General features: G+C 38.1%; 1 gene segment (V, D, J or C); it reads right to left on the reverse strand.

Annotated features, from left to right (window-relative positions):
* Positions 1 to 408: 408 nt before the first annotated feature.
* The window catches only part of LOC108407468 (T-cell receptor gamma chain C region C10.5-like), a 65,823-nt gene continuing 47,851 nt past the window's right edge, over positions 409 to 18,380 (reverse strand). Inside the window, 4 exon segments of the C gene segment in view lie at positions 409 to 1,017; positions 3,240 to 3,278; positions 4,889 to 5,218; positions 9,623 to 9,662. Of these exon segments, the coding sequence occupies positions 875 to 1,017; positions 3,240 to 3,278; positions 4,889 to 5,218; positions 9,623 to 9,662 (552 nt within the window).

The raw sequence follows: 18,380 nt of genomic DNA on the forward strand, positions 1-18,380 counted from the left end.
AATCGCAGGCACTCGGGGTTCAGAGCCCAGGTGCTCATCCCTCCCCCACACTCTCCCCGCTGTTGGTGCAGCTCTCATGTCACTCATATTGTGACAATGAGGAAACAGGGGGCTTGGCAAATGCTCGTATAGATCTGAGCACACACGGAGCAAGTCATGCTAGATGTTACACTGCCGTCGACAGGGTGTCCCAGACCCAGTGAGTCTGAGTCTGGCGACCTTTGAAAGAGAAGTAACCCGGGCACCTTCGTGCGGCTGTGGCTGCCTTGGAGAAAGAATCGTGACCCCCATCTCAGGGGGAAAATGAGGACTGTGGGGTGGGCCGTCCCCATAAGCAGTGCTGTGTCTGCTGGCTCCGGAGTCCGGGGATTTCAATGAGGCCTCACAGACTACACACAGACGGAAGCAGACTTTTGATTTCCTTTTTTAAATTTATTGTACCTATTACAAAAAACAAAGTACAGAATTCAAGAAGCAAAGATGGCAGCTTCAGGGTGTGTGAAATGGAAAGCCTCAAGGCAGCTCTGCGGTTAAGGAGCAGGAGATGAGTGGGGCTGCGTGCTCCGTGCTCAGAAAGCATGATTATCTGGGTTGACCGCAGTTGCTGGTGGAGATTCTGGGGAGAGTGGCCCTAAAGCCTCCTGAGGACTACCCTTTGGGCCTGCCCCTGAGTAATGGCGGATTTGTTGGTACAGAGGGAGATTGTTTGCCTAGATGTAAAAAAAAAAGCATTATGCAAATGTGACATCATCGAAAAATCCATACGTGAACTTAAATAACCCAAACCCGGAAGGAGAACCCAGCGGGATCCTTAGCAGACCCTCTTAGGGACAGAACGTGAGGAGGGAAAGTTGACCCACTTTGCCGCGGACTCTCATGAACTCTTTGCATTGCCGCAGTCGGCTGTTCTCCCGAGCAGGCAGACGGCGGCGACGACAAAGTAGACGAGGCTCTTGAGGAGGAGGAGCAGGTAGGTGTAGTAGGCAGAGGTGTTGGCGAGCTGCAGCTGCAGGGTACCTGAGGGAAGTCGCGTGCTTAGTCTCTTTCTTTTGAAAGGATCAGAAATATTAACAAGAGGAGGGGTCACAGTTTCTTATTTCTGGTGACCTACATTAAGGTGACTCCCCTGCACCACCAGAACCCAAAAGTAAACATCCACCACCACGAACAACAACAACAACAAGGTAACTCAAATCCAGCTTCCAGCTGAAGACAATAGCCTTGCTACATTCACTTAAAACAGTGCAAAATATTGAAAAGTAGGAATGTGTTTTTAATAATGAGTCCAATGGGAAAATGGTATCTGTGATAAAGAGCTTTTAGCATTCTTTCCCACTGTATCTCTAAGTAATAATAATAGCTACTATTCATTAACCACTAACCAATTGCCACTTCTGAGAGCTTTGCAAACAAAGCTTTAATCTTCAGTGTTTATGATAACCTATGACATTATAATTTTCATTCTCATTTTACAAATAAACTGAGGATAGAGAGAGAGATAATTTGTATGATGTTGTCAATTTAGGACCAGAAACCAGATTTCAGTCCCAGCAACATGAACTTTGAAGAACATATTTTTAGCTACTCTGTATTTCTGCATCTCCAAGTGCAATAAATGCTCCAGACATCAGATGATTAAGCATAAGTATAAAGTTGAATTGTTGATTTAGGAGTATCTGAACCAGTACATACTGTGCATGCAGTGAAATTCATACGATGGTACAGTTATGGAAATTTGGTGACACTCAGAGTGGGGCGAGTGGGAGGTTCTAACAAAGAGGGAATTAAACAAAATGGAAGAAAGCACTTAGTCTAAATTCTCTGAAACTTTAAGAGTCATATCTCACTCACCTGTCTTTCCTTAGTATCTCTCGTTGTGACTATAATATAAGTAATTGCACTTAATATCCCTTGAAGTTTTGCAAGAAACATGATGTTGAGAATAGCTAACCACAATTGATGGTAGGACAGATTGGCTACTCAGTGAAATACAAGTTTGAGTCCTTCTCTGTGGAAACTTCTCTTTTACATACTTTATCTTCATAGAATCAGAACTTCAGAATTATTAGCAGATAGTGTGGAAAGGGAGCTCAAGAGGTGATATGCTCTTGTCATTCATCAGGTTAGATGTTAGCAGAGGTCCAGAGCCCCCTTGATACTGGAAATGGAGATAAGATCAGAAGGGCTAGGACCAATGCTTCGAGCCATTTTCTATGCACACATGTACGGAGAAAGGGCTAGAAATGAGTTCTTATTCTGTGCCAGCAAAATGAGAAATGGTATGCTACACATTCCACATTTGTAACTTTATCTCTTCAATAACTGAATTAGGTGTAATCATTCCTGGTTGGCAGAGAGGAAAGAATTGCTCAGAATATGTAAGTAATTTATGTATATTCATGCAACCAATAATTAAAAGAACTGGTGGCTGAAGTCCCATCTGTAGTAACTGGAAGCCTGTGCAATCATGTGTGTTCTGTTCCCTACATCCAGCATGGCCAGGAGCTTGGCTTTGGGATCTCTTGCTACCAGTTGGTGTGGGTAAATACATCCATGTTTTGTTTCAAAAGCATTTCCACTGGCACTATTTCATTTGCTCTTATTATATATAGCCCATGAGAAAGACTGTATCTTAGAGGAAGAATAGAGAACAGAATAAGTGGATTATCTCTTGATTCAGATGACCTGGGTTAAAACCACAAATCTAGATGTGTGGCACGGTGCAAATGACTTGATTAATTTTAGTTCACTGTCTTATTCTGTAAAATAGGAAAAAAATATTGCACAACTTTATGAGATTATTATGAGATGTAAAGACACAAAACACAGCATAACGCCTCTATATAAGAAGCTCTTAGGAAGTGCCAGATCCTGTTAACTACTAGTGAGGACCAAAGACTTTAAGAAAGATCTAGAGGAATTTGAAATCATGTTTCCCCAGTCACTAGAAACAAAAGCCACACAAATGAATGAAGTCCATGAATGAAGTGAAATTCAGAGCATTTCACTGTACCCTCTAATTAACAGTCATCTCATAGCCAAAGCAGCATTTACCATGTTAAGATGATTCCTAGCATGATAGATTGACTTCAAATACCTATCATTCAGTCTATTATGCAAAACCAAGCCAGTCTTATTTTCTACCTTAAGCCAGGGAAGTTCAAAAGTTGGACTCATCAGGAGAAGAAAATTGGTATAGCATGACATAAAGACAAACGTACAAAAACTTACTGTATTACCTTTCAGACACATTTCTGTAGAATCAATATCAGAGACCACTAAAAGAAAAGAGATCAAGTATTAATCAATTGTTCATACACATTATTAGACAGTTTGTGTCTGTGTGTGTAGACATATAGATAATAGGTAGTTTAGACAAATAGGTATAGTAGGATAGATTAGATAGACAGATAGATGAAATCTGCCAACAGAGATGCTCATCAAAAATAAAATCCCCGCAGTCCAGGACTAGTTGGTCTGATTCTGTGTAATTCAGATCTAGTTCAAATATGGTGTTTCTGTACATGAAGATGTTGAAGTCCATGAAGGACACCATGTTTTCCTTTCTGTCACAACTCAAGGGTAATATGCAAGACCATCTTGTTTTCCTTCTGTGTGTTCATAGCTTCTAGCACAAGTGCTTGCCACAAAGCAGGTGTTTGATCAATACATGCTATACCAATACAAAGTAGGTGTTTTGTTTCAAAAGCATTTCCACTGCCACTATTTCATTTGCTCTTTAGTGAGCCCAGGAGAAAGCCAAGGGAGTGTTCAAACCTAACCTGACTCCTGGAAGATAAAGACTGACTTCAGAAAATCAGGCTGGTACACAGCCAAGGGCCGGGCTTGTTCCCTGATGCTTAAAAAAAGCCTGGTCAGCCCCGAGGAACAGCACAAACCAATTCCTTCTCATGGACACCCTGGGGCCTTGGGTCTGCGGTGTTAACCCTCAGAACTTTAAGTGCTGGGCCCACTGAGCTGCTGATGACCTCTGAGCCAGGTGGCGTTCAGCCCTTTGCCCGCGTGTCTAAATATGTACAGCTTCCCCACCCATGGGGCTCCTTGGGGACATCATGGGTGACGCGTGAGTGACCCTGAGTGATAAGGAAAAGAGCGTATTCTCTTTACTGTGGTAATCCTGGGACCGTCATTCTTGCCGGTGTTCATCCTCACGCCCCTTCCAGGCCTGGCACATGCTTGCACTGCAATAAATGCTTGTGGAGCACCTCTACTTACATCGGCAAAAAATTCCACTCATTATGTAGAGCATGGTATGTTTGTACATGGTAGCCTTACCCGATCTTGAATTATGAAATTTGACCCTATGGTGGAATATAAAATACAAATCTGAAAAGCCTAAAATTGTAATTAATCTGCAGTGGCCCAAATATTCTATTTTTATGTGAAGTTGATATGTGACTGCTGCAAATGAATGAAAATTACACTTCGTTTATGGTTATACTTTTAGTATACAAGACTGAAGCGAAAGTGATTTGCCTGTTGAAAAGAACATTCCTTAAAGATGTATAATGATTCTCTTTCCTGACCAAGTAAGATCATCAAAGGTGGAATCCCTTTTTGAGCCTTTATTGTGTGATATGTTGCTAGGTTGTTTCATATTGTTTCATTTAGTTCATGCAACACCCTAAAAAACATCATTGTGACCCTAACATTAAAGATGGTGAAACTGAGGTTGACAAAGATTAAGTAAATTGTTTTTTTAATGTTCCTAAGCATATACTGTTTTAATTCTATAGGATATAGCAGGACTTACATGCTAACAACAGTTAAGAAAGAATTCAATTTTTTTCATTCTTCACAGAAAACACTGGGGGTTGCTTTTGGAAAAAAGTGCTCTTGGAGGTCACATTTCTATTTATATACATACCTTTTTTAATTGAAGGAAAAAGAATCTCTTGATCCACCCCTCCTTTATTATTCTCATGTGTGACGACACATTCATATTCTCTATCCATTGATTTTTTAATCACGGTCAGCCAGCTGAATTTCATGTATGTGTCATTAGTCTTCACAGTGTTTCCCTGCTGGGACTCCAGAATTGTTCTGCCATTCTTTTCTTTCCAGTGCACCCTAATAGCATCAGGGAAAAATTTCTCAAGAAGACAAAGGTATGTGCCAGCCTTATGGAGATTTATTTCAGCAATTGAAGGAAGAAAAATGGTAGGCTTGGGAGAAATGTCTGAATCAAGTCTTCCATCTGTGGTGGAAAACGGAATAGCAATTTTAAAAAATTGTTAGAGAAATACAACATTGTTTTGGATAACCTGGCCCATAGCATAAGGAAGAAAATGCCATTGGATTAGTGCTCCCCAGGGCCTTTCATGCACAGTAGGTTGTGAGGTACTTATTGTAATTTTCAATGAGAAAAGACATTCAACAGCTTAGGTAACTTGTCCAAAGTCACAGCTGTCAAGTAGCAGAGCCTGGGAAAATGTGGTACTTTTTTTTCAAAACAATACAGAGTTACTTGTTTTAATGGCAGTCTATTTCCACATATGCTTAACATTTTATCGAGTTGACCTTTTAGCTTTAAATGTAGATCCCATGACAATTCTGAAGTAATGGCATTCTCCTACCTGATTTGTAATTTTATGTAACATCTCAATTTCATATTTGAGGCACTCCAGGTTTTTGAGTGGGGCAGGATGTAAAGCTGCACCTTCAAATTATTTACAATACCTTCAATTTAGAAGAGAAATAACAGTATTTCTAAAACTTGCATTAAAAATGTTATTATTTTTAGAAATGCTGTTATTTTAATCTTATTAAGTAATGCACCTATCAGAATTTTATTTCACTTAAGAAAGTGGTCACCAAAAGCACATTTAATTTTGGAATTTCACTTGAAGCTGAAGCATAACCAAGCATACACCATATTTTGGCTTTCAGTGTCTCTCCCCAAATTTGAATCTACCCACTAAGACTGAACTGTTTTAGAACTTCACAGTGTTCTTTGTCTTCACTTCTGAATAAAGTGTGTAAATAACTGGAGTAATGTTAACATATGCTTCAGAGTTTCTTGCAGACATAAAGTCAAAATATATAACAAAACATCATTCACAAAACAAAGGCATTTCACTTGAATGTGGAAATGTTACTTGATTATACATTTATGTTAATCTAATGATTGACATAGAGCTCTTTCCAATTGAAACACAAATAGAAATGTGCAAAATGCTTTACTAGTATTCTCTTTGGGCTAGTTTGGAGTTAGTTTGATATTCAATGAGCAATTTTTTCTCAAGAAAGCAAGAATTGGACTTCTCATTTGAGAAGAAAAGGAAAGAAATTCTCGAGTCTTCCTTTTGTGTAGCAAAGCTCCTGATTTTCATACTAAATCAGTAAGCAAACACTGTTGAGTTTTTACTCATGCTGTAAGTACATTTGGGTCATAATGTGCTTATTCTAATTTTATACATCTTCTTTTAGTGCAAATGATATTTTATTGATTATAATAGTGACACACTCTCTATATATCTCCAACCATACACTTTGTTTTTCATTTAAACAGCATGCTATAGAAAATAAGATTAATTTTTCAATAATATATTCTACTTACATAATTTTAGCCTCTAGTCAATATATGAAATGCTCTAATTTTCATCTTTGGAATTTCAGTTTCTTCATAGGAATACTTCTGATTCATTATAATAGAGAAATTGAAAATCAAATGATGAACATAGAAAATCTATACAGTTACACATTACCCTTACCTCCTGCCCCTTTTCCTTAGCTAGATTCTTTAAGTTTCATTCTTTTCAGGATAAAATGAATCTAGAACTTCCAAAACTTTCTCAATGTAATAGTTACATCATTAAGTATAATAGGTGAGCATTAAGTAGTGTACTTGATTATATATGATTATTGCCTATATTTTGGAGAACCGTATTACATGTTTTTTCTTTAAACATTCTTTTTTACTTGTGTGAACAGTTTTTTTATGGTCAAAATCATTTAAATTTTAAAGTAGGAAGCAGTTTAAAAATACATATGTCTGCCCTATATATTTATATACATTAATTTGCATAAATGAATAATACATTTGAGTTAAATTGCCTGAGTTTATATTTTATTAAGATGCAGCAGTATGCATGCTGTATAAATTTACCAAATCTCAACTACATTTTTAATTCATAGCACAATATTTCAAGCCCACATATTGGTATTGATTTAAGTGTCTATTTTTTTCTTGTGTCAAATAAATAATTATAGCTATCTCATATTTAAATATAAATTTCAAGTTTTTGACTTCCTAACTACATTTAATTGACTATTTCTTCACCATTTTTTGTATAAATTTAAACTCTTTTTCTGATAAATATGAGCATGAAGCTCACACTTATTGGCTATAAATTTTAGGGCCAATAAATATTGATTTTAGTGATTATATTATTTAAGATAAAAGATGAAAATGTAAAGCACATGAAACAACAAAAATAAAAACAAATATATATTAATCTCATTTTTCTTGCCAAGTGAGGAAAGAGACTGCTAAAGAGAAACAAGTACCTCCAAATTCAATATTTTTGCAGGAATGGACAGTAAACTAGCTCACAACTTGAGCAGTTAGAAGTTGAATCCTCTGAAGAATTTCTGCTCTGTCAGTATGAATGCCTGTGAACAAGTCTCCATACTGGATACAATTCTCTCTTTATATTTGAATTCAAGTAACACTCATCCAGCACTAGTATGTGTTAGACAATGTGCCAAGTACTTTATTCACACTGTCTCATTCATTTTTTATACAACCCCTGCTGGACACATAATGTTACTCTATTTTTACAGATTAGGAAACCGAGGCTGGGTGAAAACTGCCCAGAGTCACATAAGCAGTAAGTGATGGGTCCGTCTGACTTCAAAGCCCAAGTTCTTTGACAACAATTTCAACATCAGAAGAGAAATATGTCAACTCACAAAGCTTATCTGTAATGATAAACTTTGTTTTTGGACCAAATGCTTGCATGATAATTACATATGTTATTCATAAGCACATTGCACAAATCCACATGTACACAAAGCCAAATCTTTGATGATACTACACGGTGATATCAATACTCTTCTACTGTAAGGGTAGTGTCTTTTCCAGGCTCGACTCACATACTTAGGAGATTATAATTTTATCTTTTCTCACCATTTTATCTGAAAATTCTAAATCTCCTCCTTCAAAAGGTTTTCACGTATGAAATCAGTTCTTTGCCTAGAGTGTAACTTAGAGTTAATATTTCTTTAATTTTCAAAGAGAAAAAATAATGGAAATAATACAAGTATTTAATAAGTGTATATTCAGTATGTTCTATAGGTATTAACAAAATTATATGTATTGAGATTTGGACATCTGGATTGAATCTAAAGTAACTTCTTTCCAGAATTTTAATACTCATCATGAGTGGAAAGGCAACTTTGCAAATTAATCCAACTGCTGTAGTTCTTTTTCTTTAACAGCTTCAGTATTTCTAGCAAATGTGATAATGTGATGCTAATACAGAAAGGAAATTGAATGGCGTGCTGTCAGATGACTTGTTATTCTAAAGAAATGCCCTAAGAATCACATTTTCAGTGTTTAAAAGATGAATATTCAATATGACTCGCTTGATCTTTTCCTGAGGAGAAAGTGGTAATTTCAGTGCCATGACTAGAGGCAGAAACACTGTTTTCACAAATGAGAAGTAGTACAAATTATGAGCTATTATAATTAAGTAGAAAATTAAAGAGTCCATTTAAAAGGGTCAGGCTGCTAAAGAGTAGATATCACAACATGAAAATACCACTTAATGTTTCTAATATCACCCAATGGTCCAGACCATGCACTTTGGAATAGGCAAGTCTCCACTGGATCCCAAACTTTGCCACTGTAACTAGACATGTGACATTGGGCAAATAACTGAACTTCTCTAGGCCTAAATTTCCTTATCTGTGAAATGGGAGTAGGAGGATCTATTGTATAGGCTGTTGAAGGAGATAAGACACTGAAACTATATTGAGCTCACAAATTCCATTAAACTCGCCCATTTCTAGACAATATAATGAGAGTCACAAATAGCATAAATTTTGACTGGTCTCAGCCAACCCTGTAACAAGCTAGAGTACTAAGAATAAGTGTGATTTGTTGAATTTATTGACATTCTATAGTGACATACTATAAGACTTAAACTTTTTGCACTGCTGCTAAAAATGAGATCAAAACCAAGAAATAGATTTTGCAAGTTATTGGGAGAAAGGACTACTATTAATTAAGAAAGGAACCCTATTAATTACTAGAGGTAATTCATTAAAGTGTCTCTCATTTAAAAGATTGTCTACAACAGAAGCATCTTAAAGCCTATGGTTTAAAGACATAGTCCTTCAATACTTTAGTATGTAGCCTGGATCTATCATTATGTGTATATTTTAAAAGTAATTTCCATCTGCTAACCAGCAGGGAAGTGAATAACCTGTTTACCAAGGACTTTTGTTTCCATACACAGTGACCAGAACCTGCAAAATTGCTATTCATATGCTGAGCCAAGACTGGCAGCCAGATAAAGGTGATTCTAAATTGTTTTTTCTAAGAAGCATCTAGTAGTTTTCATTCACAGGGTAAAAATACAAAAAAGTTACTTACCAGGGGGAGTTACTATGAGCCTAGTTCCTTGTCCAAATACCTTCCCCCAACCTGAGCTATAATATCACAATGGTTACAGCTTCTACAAAAATCCCAGTCTTCTGCTAAGTCTCATGACATGACAGTCAAAAGTTTGTACTGGCAATTTTAACTTCTGGGTTCCTTAGGATGGCCTTGAATGTAGGTTTCACGACGTCTGATATTTTGTAAGTTTTCCTCGGATGAATTAACCCAAATGTCTTTATCCACTGAGGCACTGATCCTTGAAAAGAGGAGCTGATGGAAAGGAAAAGAGCAGGAAAAAAAGAAGAGATCGGGACCAACTGTGCAACCAAAGATTTTTATAAATTACCATGAAGTACTCTTCAAGAGAATGAAGACGTTTTCATTTCCAGGTGTTCAGTTGAGTGTACTGCTCAGAGACTGATCAAAAGAAAGGCCCTCTTTTCTCACAGACACCAGGCTCCTTCATCAGCATTTGGGAATGCATTTCTGAAAAGAGGAAACTGTCCAGTAACTGAAAATGCAAATATGCTAACACAGATGTACTTGAGAAATGTGAGCAGTTCTCCACTTTTCAATGGGCCACGTTTATCATCTGGCAACGTGATTCTTTATCAGGCAGTGCAAAATGAGAAAATAATTTCTGTGGTGACTTTATTTTCCCTTGGAATAAAAGAAGAAATTTGTAGAGTTCTATGTCCTATGAAATAATAGTCGTTATTTAACGACTAGAGGTGAAAACAAAATCTAGTTCTCTGATGTGTTTGAAAGAAGGCTCTTCAAAGCTGTTCTGTGATCTTCTGCTACTCATCCTGGATCAGAGTAAACAGTAATTGCCGGAAGCCGCTGAGCATTCCTCTGAGTCCACGTGTTGTCCATCTGTCAGGACCCAGAGAGGATAGGCCCAGATGATCCCATGTCCAGCCAAAGTCCCATGAGCAAACGTGGCCTGTGCCCCCGCGAATGAAAGCATGATGTGGTCATGATGGGCAAGTGCCCATTCACAGGCACTCACAGTCCCCACAGAATGGGCACATCCCCACAGGAAGAGGATGAAAGGGCTGGATGAAATTACATTTTTTTTTTGAGAGGGCATCTCTCATATTTATTGATCAAATGGTTGTTAACAACAATAAAATTCTGTATAGGGACTCAATGCTCAATGTATAATCATTAATCCACCCCAAACCTAATTCTCGTCAATCTCCAATCTTCTGAATCATAATGAACAAGTTCTTACATAGTGAACAAGTTCTTACATGGTGAACAGTACAAAGGCAGTCATCACAGAAACTTTCAGTTTTGATCACATATTATGAACTATAAACAATCAGGTCAAATATGAATATTTGTTTGATTCTTATACTTGATTTATATGTGAATCCCACATTTTCCCCTTATTATTATTATTATTTTTTTTAATAAAATGCTGAAGTTGTAGGTAGATGCAAGATAAAGGTAGAAAACATAGTTTAGTGTTGTAAGAGAGCAAATGTATATGATCAGGTGTGTGCCTGTAGACTAAGTGTTAATCCAAGCTAGACAAGGGCAATAAAACATCCATGGATGCAGAAAATTTCTCTCAAAACCGGAGGGGTGAGATTCTAAGCCTCACCTCTGTTGATCCCCAATTTCTCACCTGATGGCCCCCCTGCAACTGTGCCTGTCTTAGGTTGTTCTTCCCTTGAGGAATCTTACCCGTCTCTGGCTAACCAGTCATCTTCTGGGGCCATACAGGGAAATGTGAAGTTGGTAAGTGAGAGAGAGGCAATATTGTTTGAAAAGGTTAGCTTTTTACTTCTTTGCAGATTATACCCTGTGGCTTTTATGCCCAGTATTTGTCTTGAGGTATCTTTACCACTTGGAAGAATTATGATACTCAGTAAATTTGATATGAGGCACGAATTCTATTTAAGGGTTGTAATTAGGAAGGAAGAAGAAAAGCTATAGGAGTAGCAGACGGAAGAAAACATGGGAAGATTGATTATTTCTTTGACATATCTTCTTATAGAGTAACTTAAGCATGTATAGGTTTTAAACTATTGATTAAATTGCATACACACATTAACATAATAGGAATACAGTTACATAACCAAAGCAGACCTATAATTACCAGCCATCTCCAGTGAAACCAAGAAAACCAGTTAGGCACCCTAGGCATTTGTGAAAACTTATCTATGATATGGTGGATATTGTCCAACTGAACTTGAACAGTCCGCGAGAAATCAGACAAATTAAAACAACCCATTCCTGGGGACTGTTCACATCCCATATGTTCTTTTAACAGTAGATAGTCTGTAGTCATAAGATTTTGGAGCACTGCAACTTGCACTTCTCCTAATTCTTGGTTGAGTTCCAACAGTATAGATCCAGTCAAATTTGTTGTTTTACTGTATGCACAGGCCAGCTTAGATATCTCCTTCTTCATTCCAATGGCAAGTCCAGGAACCAGTGGGATGAATGCAGCTACAACTGCAGCATCGCCTGGATCTTTGTTGAGGTTTTTTGAGGATAATCTTCTGGTATGACTCTTCCAAAGGGTGCTGATGTTGGAAGTTCTTCTTCATATCGTATCTTAGTTCATTTTCTGGGTAGCCAAATTAGGCTTTGATCCTCTGTATAAACACAAACAGACCCTTTGCCCACACTTTGATATGCCCTTTATACCATTGTGTAGAACTCATTGGAGGTCACCACACAGGAAATGCTTTTTTTTTTAAGAGAAAAAAATATTATCAGAAAAATATACCTCCATAGCCGATCATCTGACACCCTTTAAGTGATCAAAAGTAAGGATACTTAAAGCATGCATTAATCATTGATTTACAGTTAGTTTTATCCTATCAGGGAGTAATCCCCCTTTTCTTTCTTTCTTTCTCTTTTTTTTTTGTTATCACTAATGTACACTTACATGAAGAATATTATGTTTACTAGGCTCTCCCCTATACCAGGTCCCCCCTATTAACCACTTTACAGTCACTGTACATCAGCATAGCAAAATGTTGTACAATCACTACTTGTCTTCTCTGTGTTGTACAGCCCTCCCCTTTTTCTCCCACCCCCCCATTATGCATGCTAATCATAATACCCCCTTTCTTCTTCCCCACCCTTATCCCTCCCTTCCCTCCCATTCTCTCCAGTCTCTTTCCCTTTGGTAACTGTTAGTCCATTCTTGGGTTCTGTGATTCCGCTGCTGTTTTGTTTCTTCAGTTTTTCCTTTGTTCTTATACTCCACAGATGAGTGAAATCATTTGGTATTTCTCTTTCTCCGCTTGGCTTATTTCACTGAGCATAATACCCTCCAGCTCCATCCATGTTGCTGCAAATGGTAGGATTTGCCCTCTTCTTAGGGCTGAGTAGTATTCCATTGTGTATATGTACCACATCTTCTTTATCCATTCATCTACCGATGGACATTTAGGTTGCTTCCAATTCTTGGCTATTGTAAATAGTGCTGCGATAAACGTAGGGGTGCATCTGTCTTTCTCAAACCTGATTGCTGCTTTCTTAGGGTAAATTCCTAGGAGTGGAATTCCTGGGTCAAATGGTAAGTCTGTTTTGAGCATTTTGATGAACCTCCATACTGCTTTCCACAATGGTTGAACTAATTTACATTCCCACCAGCAGTGTAGGAGGGTTCCCCTTTCTCCACAGCCTTGCCAACATTTGTTGTTGTTTGTCTTTTGGATGGCAGCCATCCTTACTGGTGTGAGGTGATATTTCATTGTAGTTTTAATTTGCATTTCTCTGATAATTAGCGATGTGGAGCATCTTTTCATATGTCTGTTGGCCATGTGTATTTCTATTTTGGAGAACTGTCTGTTCAGTTCCTCTGCCCATTTTTTAATTGGATTATTTGTTTTTTGTTTGTTGAGGCATGTGAGCTCTTTATATATTTTGGATGTCAAGCCTTTATCGGATCTGTCATTTACAAATATATTCTCCGATACTGTAGGGTTCCTTTTTTTCCTTTTTGTTCTATTGATGGTGTCTTTTGCTGTACAGAAGCTTTTCAGCTTAATATAGTTGTTTTCCTTGCCCAGGGAGATATGTTCAAGAAGAGGTCACTCATGTTTATGTCTAAAAGGTTTTTCCCTATGTTTTTTTCTAAGAGTTTTATGGTTTCATGACTTACATTCAGGTCTTTGATCCATTTTGAATTTACTTTTGTGTATGGGGTTAGGCAATGGTCCAGTTTCATTCTCCTACATGTAGCTGTCCAGTTTTGCGAGCACCATCTGTTGAAGAGACTGTCATTTCACCATTGTATGTCCATGGCCCGTTTATCGAATATTAATTGACCATATATGTTTGGGTTAATATCTGGAGTCTCTAATCTGTTCCACTGGTCTGTGGCTCTGTTCTTGTGCCAGTACCAAATTGTCTTGATTACTATGGCTTTGTAGTAGAGCTTGAAGTTGGGGAGTGAGATCCCCCCTACTTTATTCTTCTTTCTCAGGATTGCTTTGGCTATTCAGGGTCTTTGGTGTTTCCAGATGAATTTTTGAATTATTTGTTCCAATTCATTGAAGAATGTTGCTGGTAATTTGATAGGGATTGCATCAAATCTGTATATTGCTTTGGGCAGGATGGCCATTTTGATGATATTTATTCTTCCTAGCCACGAGCATGGGATGTGTTTCCATTTGTTAGTGTCCCCTTTAATTTCCCTTAAGAGTGACTTGTAGTTTTCAGGGTATAGGTCTTTCACTTCTTTGATTAGGTTTATTCCTAGGTATTCTATTTTTTTGATGCAAATGTGAATGGAATTGTTTTCCTGATTCTCTTTCTATTGGTTCATAGTTAGTGTATAGGAAAGCTACAGATTTCTGTGTGTTAATTTTGTATATTACAACTTTACTGTATTCCGATATCAGTTCTAGTAGTTTTGGAGTGGACTCTTTAGGGTTTTTTATGTACAATATCATGTCATCTGCAAATAGTGACAGTTTAACTTCTTCTTTACCAATCTGGATTCCTTGTATTTCTTTGTTTTGTCTGATTGCTGTGGCTAGGACCTCCAGTACTATGTTAAATAACAGTGGGGAGAGTGGGCATCCCTGTCTGGTTCCCGATCTCAGAGGAATGGCTTTCAGCTACTCGCTGTTCAGTATAATTTTGGCTGTGGGTTTATCATATATGGCCTTTATTATGTTGAGGTACTTGCCCTCTATTCCCATTTTGTTGAGAGTTTTTATCATGAATGTATGTTGAATTTTGTCAAATGCTTTTTCAGCATCTATGGAGATGATCATGTGGTTTTTGTCTTTCTTTTTGTTGATGTGGTGTATGATGTTGATGGATTTTCGAATGTTGTACCATCCTTGCATCCCTGGGATGAATCCCACTTGGTCATGGTGTATGATCCTTTTGATATACTGTTGAATTCTATTTGCTAATATTTTATTGAGTATTTTTGTATCTACATTCATCAGGGATATTGGTCTGTAATTTTCTTTTTTAGTGGGGTCTTTGCCTGGTTTTGGTATTAGGGTGATGTTGGCTTCATAGAATGAGTTTGGGAGTATTCCCTCCTCTTCTATTTTTTGGAACACTTTAAGGAGAATGGGTATTATTTCTTCTCTGTGTGTCTGATAAAATTCCGAGGTAAATCCATCTGGCCCCAGGGTTTTGTTCTTGGGTAGTTTTTTGATTACCGTTTCAATTTCTTTGCTCGTAGTTGGTTTGTTTAACTTTTGTGTTTCTTCCTTGGTCAGTCTTGGGAGGTTGTATTTTTCTAGGAAGTTGTCCATTTCTTCTAGGTTTTCCAGCTTGTTGGCAGATAGGTTTTCATAGTAGTCTTTAATAATTCTTTGTATTTCTGTGGAGTTTGTCATGATTTTTCCATTCTCATTTCTGATTCTGTTGATTTGTGTTGATTCTCTTTTTCTCTTAATAAGTTTGGCTAGAGGCTTATTTATTTTGTTTATTTTCTCAAAGAACCAGCTCTTGGTTTCATTGATTTTTGCTATTGTTTTATTCTTCTCAATTTTGTTTATTCTTCTCTGATCTTTATTATGTCCCTCCTTCTGCTGACTTTAGACCTCATTTGTTCTTCTTTTTCCAGTTTCGATAATTGTGATGTTAGACTATTCATTTGGGATTGTTCTTCCTTCTTCAAGTGTACCTGGATCACTATATACTTTCCTCTTAAGACTGCTTTCACTGCATCCCACAGAAGTTGGTGCTTTGTGTTGTTGTCATTTGTTTCTATATATTCCTTGATCACTATTTTGATTTTTTCACTGATCCATTGATTATTTAGTAGCATGTTGTTAAGCCTCCATGTGTTTGTGAGCCTTTTTGTTTTCTTTGTAGAATTTATTTCTAGTTTTATACCTTTGTGGTCTGAAAAATTGGTTGGTAGAATTTCAATATTTTGGAGTTTACTGAGGCTCTTTTTGTGGGCTAGTATGTGGTCTATTCTGAAGAATGTTCCATGTGCACTTGAGAAGAATGTATAGCCTGTTGCTTTTGTGTGTAGAGTTCTATAGATGTATATCAGGTCCATCTGTTCTAGTGTGTTGTTCAGTGCCTGTGTCCTTACTTATTTTCTGCCCGGTGGATCTATCCTTTGGGGTGAGTGGTATGTTAAATTCTCCTAAAATAAGTGCATTGCATTCTATTTCCTTCTTTAGTTCTGTTAGTATTTGTTTCACATATGCTGGTGCTCCTGTGTTGGGTACATATAAATTTATAATGGTTATATCCTCTTGTTGGACTGAGCCCTTTATCATTATGTAATGTCCTTCTTTATCCCTTGTTACTTTCTTTGTTTTGAATTCTATTTTGTCTGATATTAGTACTGCAACCCCTGCTTTCCTCTCACTGTTGTTTGCCTGAAATATGTTTTTCCATCCCTTGACTTTTAGTCTGTGCCTGTCTTTGGGTTTGAGGTGAGTTTCTTGTAAGCAGCATATAGATGGGTCTTGCTTTTTTATCCATTCTATTTCTCTGTGTCTTTTGATTGGTGTATTAAATCCATTTACATTTAGGGTGACTATTGAGAGATATGTACTTATTGCCATTGCAGGCTTTAAATTCGTGGTTACCAAAGATTCAAGGTTAGCCTCTTTACTATTTTACTGCCTAACTTAGCTCGCTTATTGAGCTGTTATATACACTGTCTGGAGATTCTTTTCTTCTCTCCCTGCTTATTCCTCCTCCTCCATTCTTCATATGTTGTGTGTTTTGTTCTGTGCTCTTTTTAGGAATGCTCCCATCTAGAGCCTTCCCTGTAAGATGCCCTGTAGAGGTGGTTTGTGGGAAGCAAATTCCCTCAGCTTTTGCTTGTCTGGGAATTGTTTAATCCCGCCATCATATTTAAATGATAGTCATGCTGGATACAGTATCCTTCGTTCAAGGCCCTTCTGTTTCATTGCATTAAATATGTCATGCCATTCTCTTCTGGCCTGTAGGGTTTCTGTCGAGAAGTCTGATGATAGCCTGATGGGTTTTCCTTTATAGGTGACCTTTTTCTCTCTAGCTGCCTTTAAAACTCTTTCCTTGTCCTTGATCCTTGCCATTTTAATTATTATGTGTCCTGGTCTTGTCCTCCTTGGATCCTTTCTGTCAGGGGTTCTGTGTATTTCCGTGGTCTGTTCAATTATTTCCTCCCCCAGTCTGGGGAAGTTTTCAGCAATTATTTCTTCAAAGACACTTTCTATCCCTTTTCCTCTCTCTTCTTCTTCTCGTACCCCTATAATATGGATATTGTTCCTTTTGGATTGGTCACACAGTTCTCTTAGTATTGTTTTGTTCCTGGAGATCCCTTTATCTCTTTCTCTATATCAGCTTCTATACGTTCCTGTTCTCTGGTTTCTATTCCTTCAATGGCCTCTTGCATCTTATCCATTCTGCTTATAAATCCTTCCAGGGTTTGTTTCACTTCTGTAATCTCCTTCCTGGCATCTGTGATCTCCCTCCGGACTTCATCCCATTGCTCTTGTATTTTTCTCTGCATCTCCATCGGCATGTTCATGATTTTTATTTTGAATTCTTTTTCAGGAAGACTGGTTAGGTCTGTCTCCTTCTCAGGTGTTGACTCTGTGATCTTTGTTAGTCTGTAGTTTTGCCTTTTCATGGTGATAGAGATAGTTTGCAGGGCTGAGACGAGTGATGGCTGGAAGAACTTCCCTTCTTGTTGGTTTGTGGCCTTCCTCTCCTGGGAGAACAGCGACCTCTAGTGGCTTGTGCTGGGAAGCTGCATGCAGACAGGGCTTCTGCTTCCTGCCTGGCTGGTATGGAGTTTATCTCCGCTCTTGCTGTGGGAGTGGCCCTGCTTGGGCTGCTGCTCCAAAATGGTGGAGCCCCATTGGAGGGGGAGCAGCCGGGAGGCTATTTATCTCCGTAAGGGGCCTCCATGCTCCCTGCTGCCCAGGGGGTTAGAGTGCCCAGAGATCCCCAGATTCCCTGTCTCTGAACTAAGTGTCCCCCTCTGCCCCTTTAAGACTTCCTAAAAGCACTCACCAAACCAAAACAACAACAACAAAAAATTAAATAAATAATTTGAAAAAAAAGAAAAACACACGGTTTTCTTTGTCCTCAGGCACTGGCCTCAGGCACCCACTCACTGGTCTTGCTGCCCTGTTTCCCAGTATTGGGGTCCCTGTCCCTTTAAGACTTCCAAAAAGCACTAGCCATAAAAAAAAAAAAATGGCCACTCCCATTTCTTTGTTCTCTGGCATCAGCCTCAGGCATCCGCTCACTGGTCCTACTGCCCTGTTTCCCTAGTATCCATGACCCCACGCATGCA

This window comes from Manis javanica, chromosome 6 (genome assembly GCF_040802235.1).
Source record: "Manis javanica isolate MJ-LG chromosome 6, MJ_LKY, whole genome shotgun sequence".
Taxonomy (NCBI): Eukaryota; Metazoa; Chordata; class Mammalia; order Pholidota; family Manidae; genus Manis; species Manis javanica.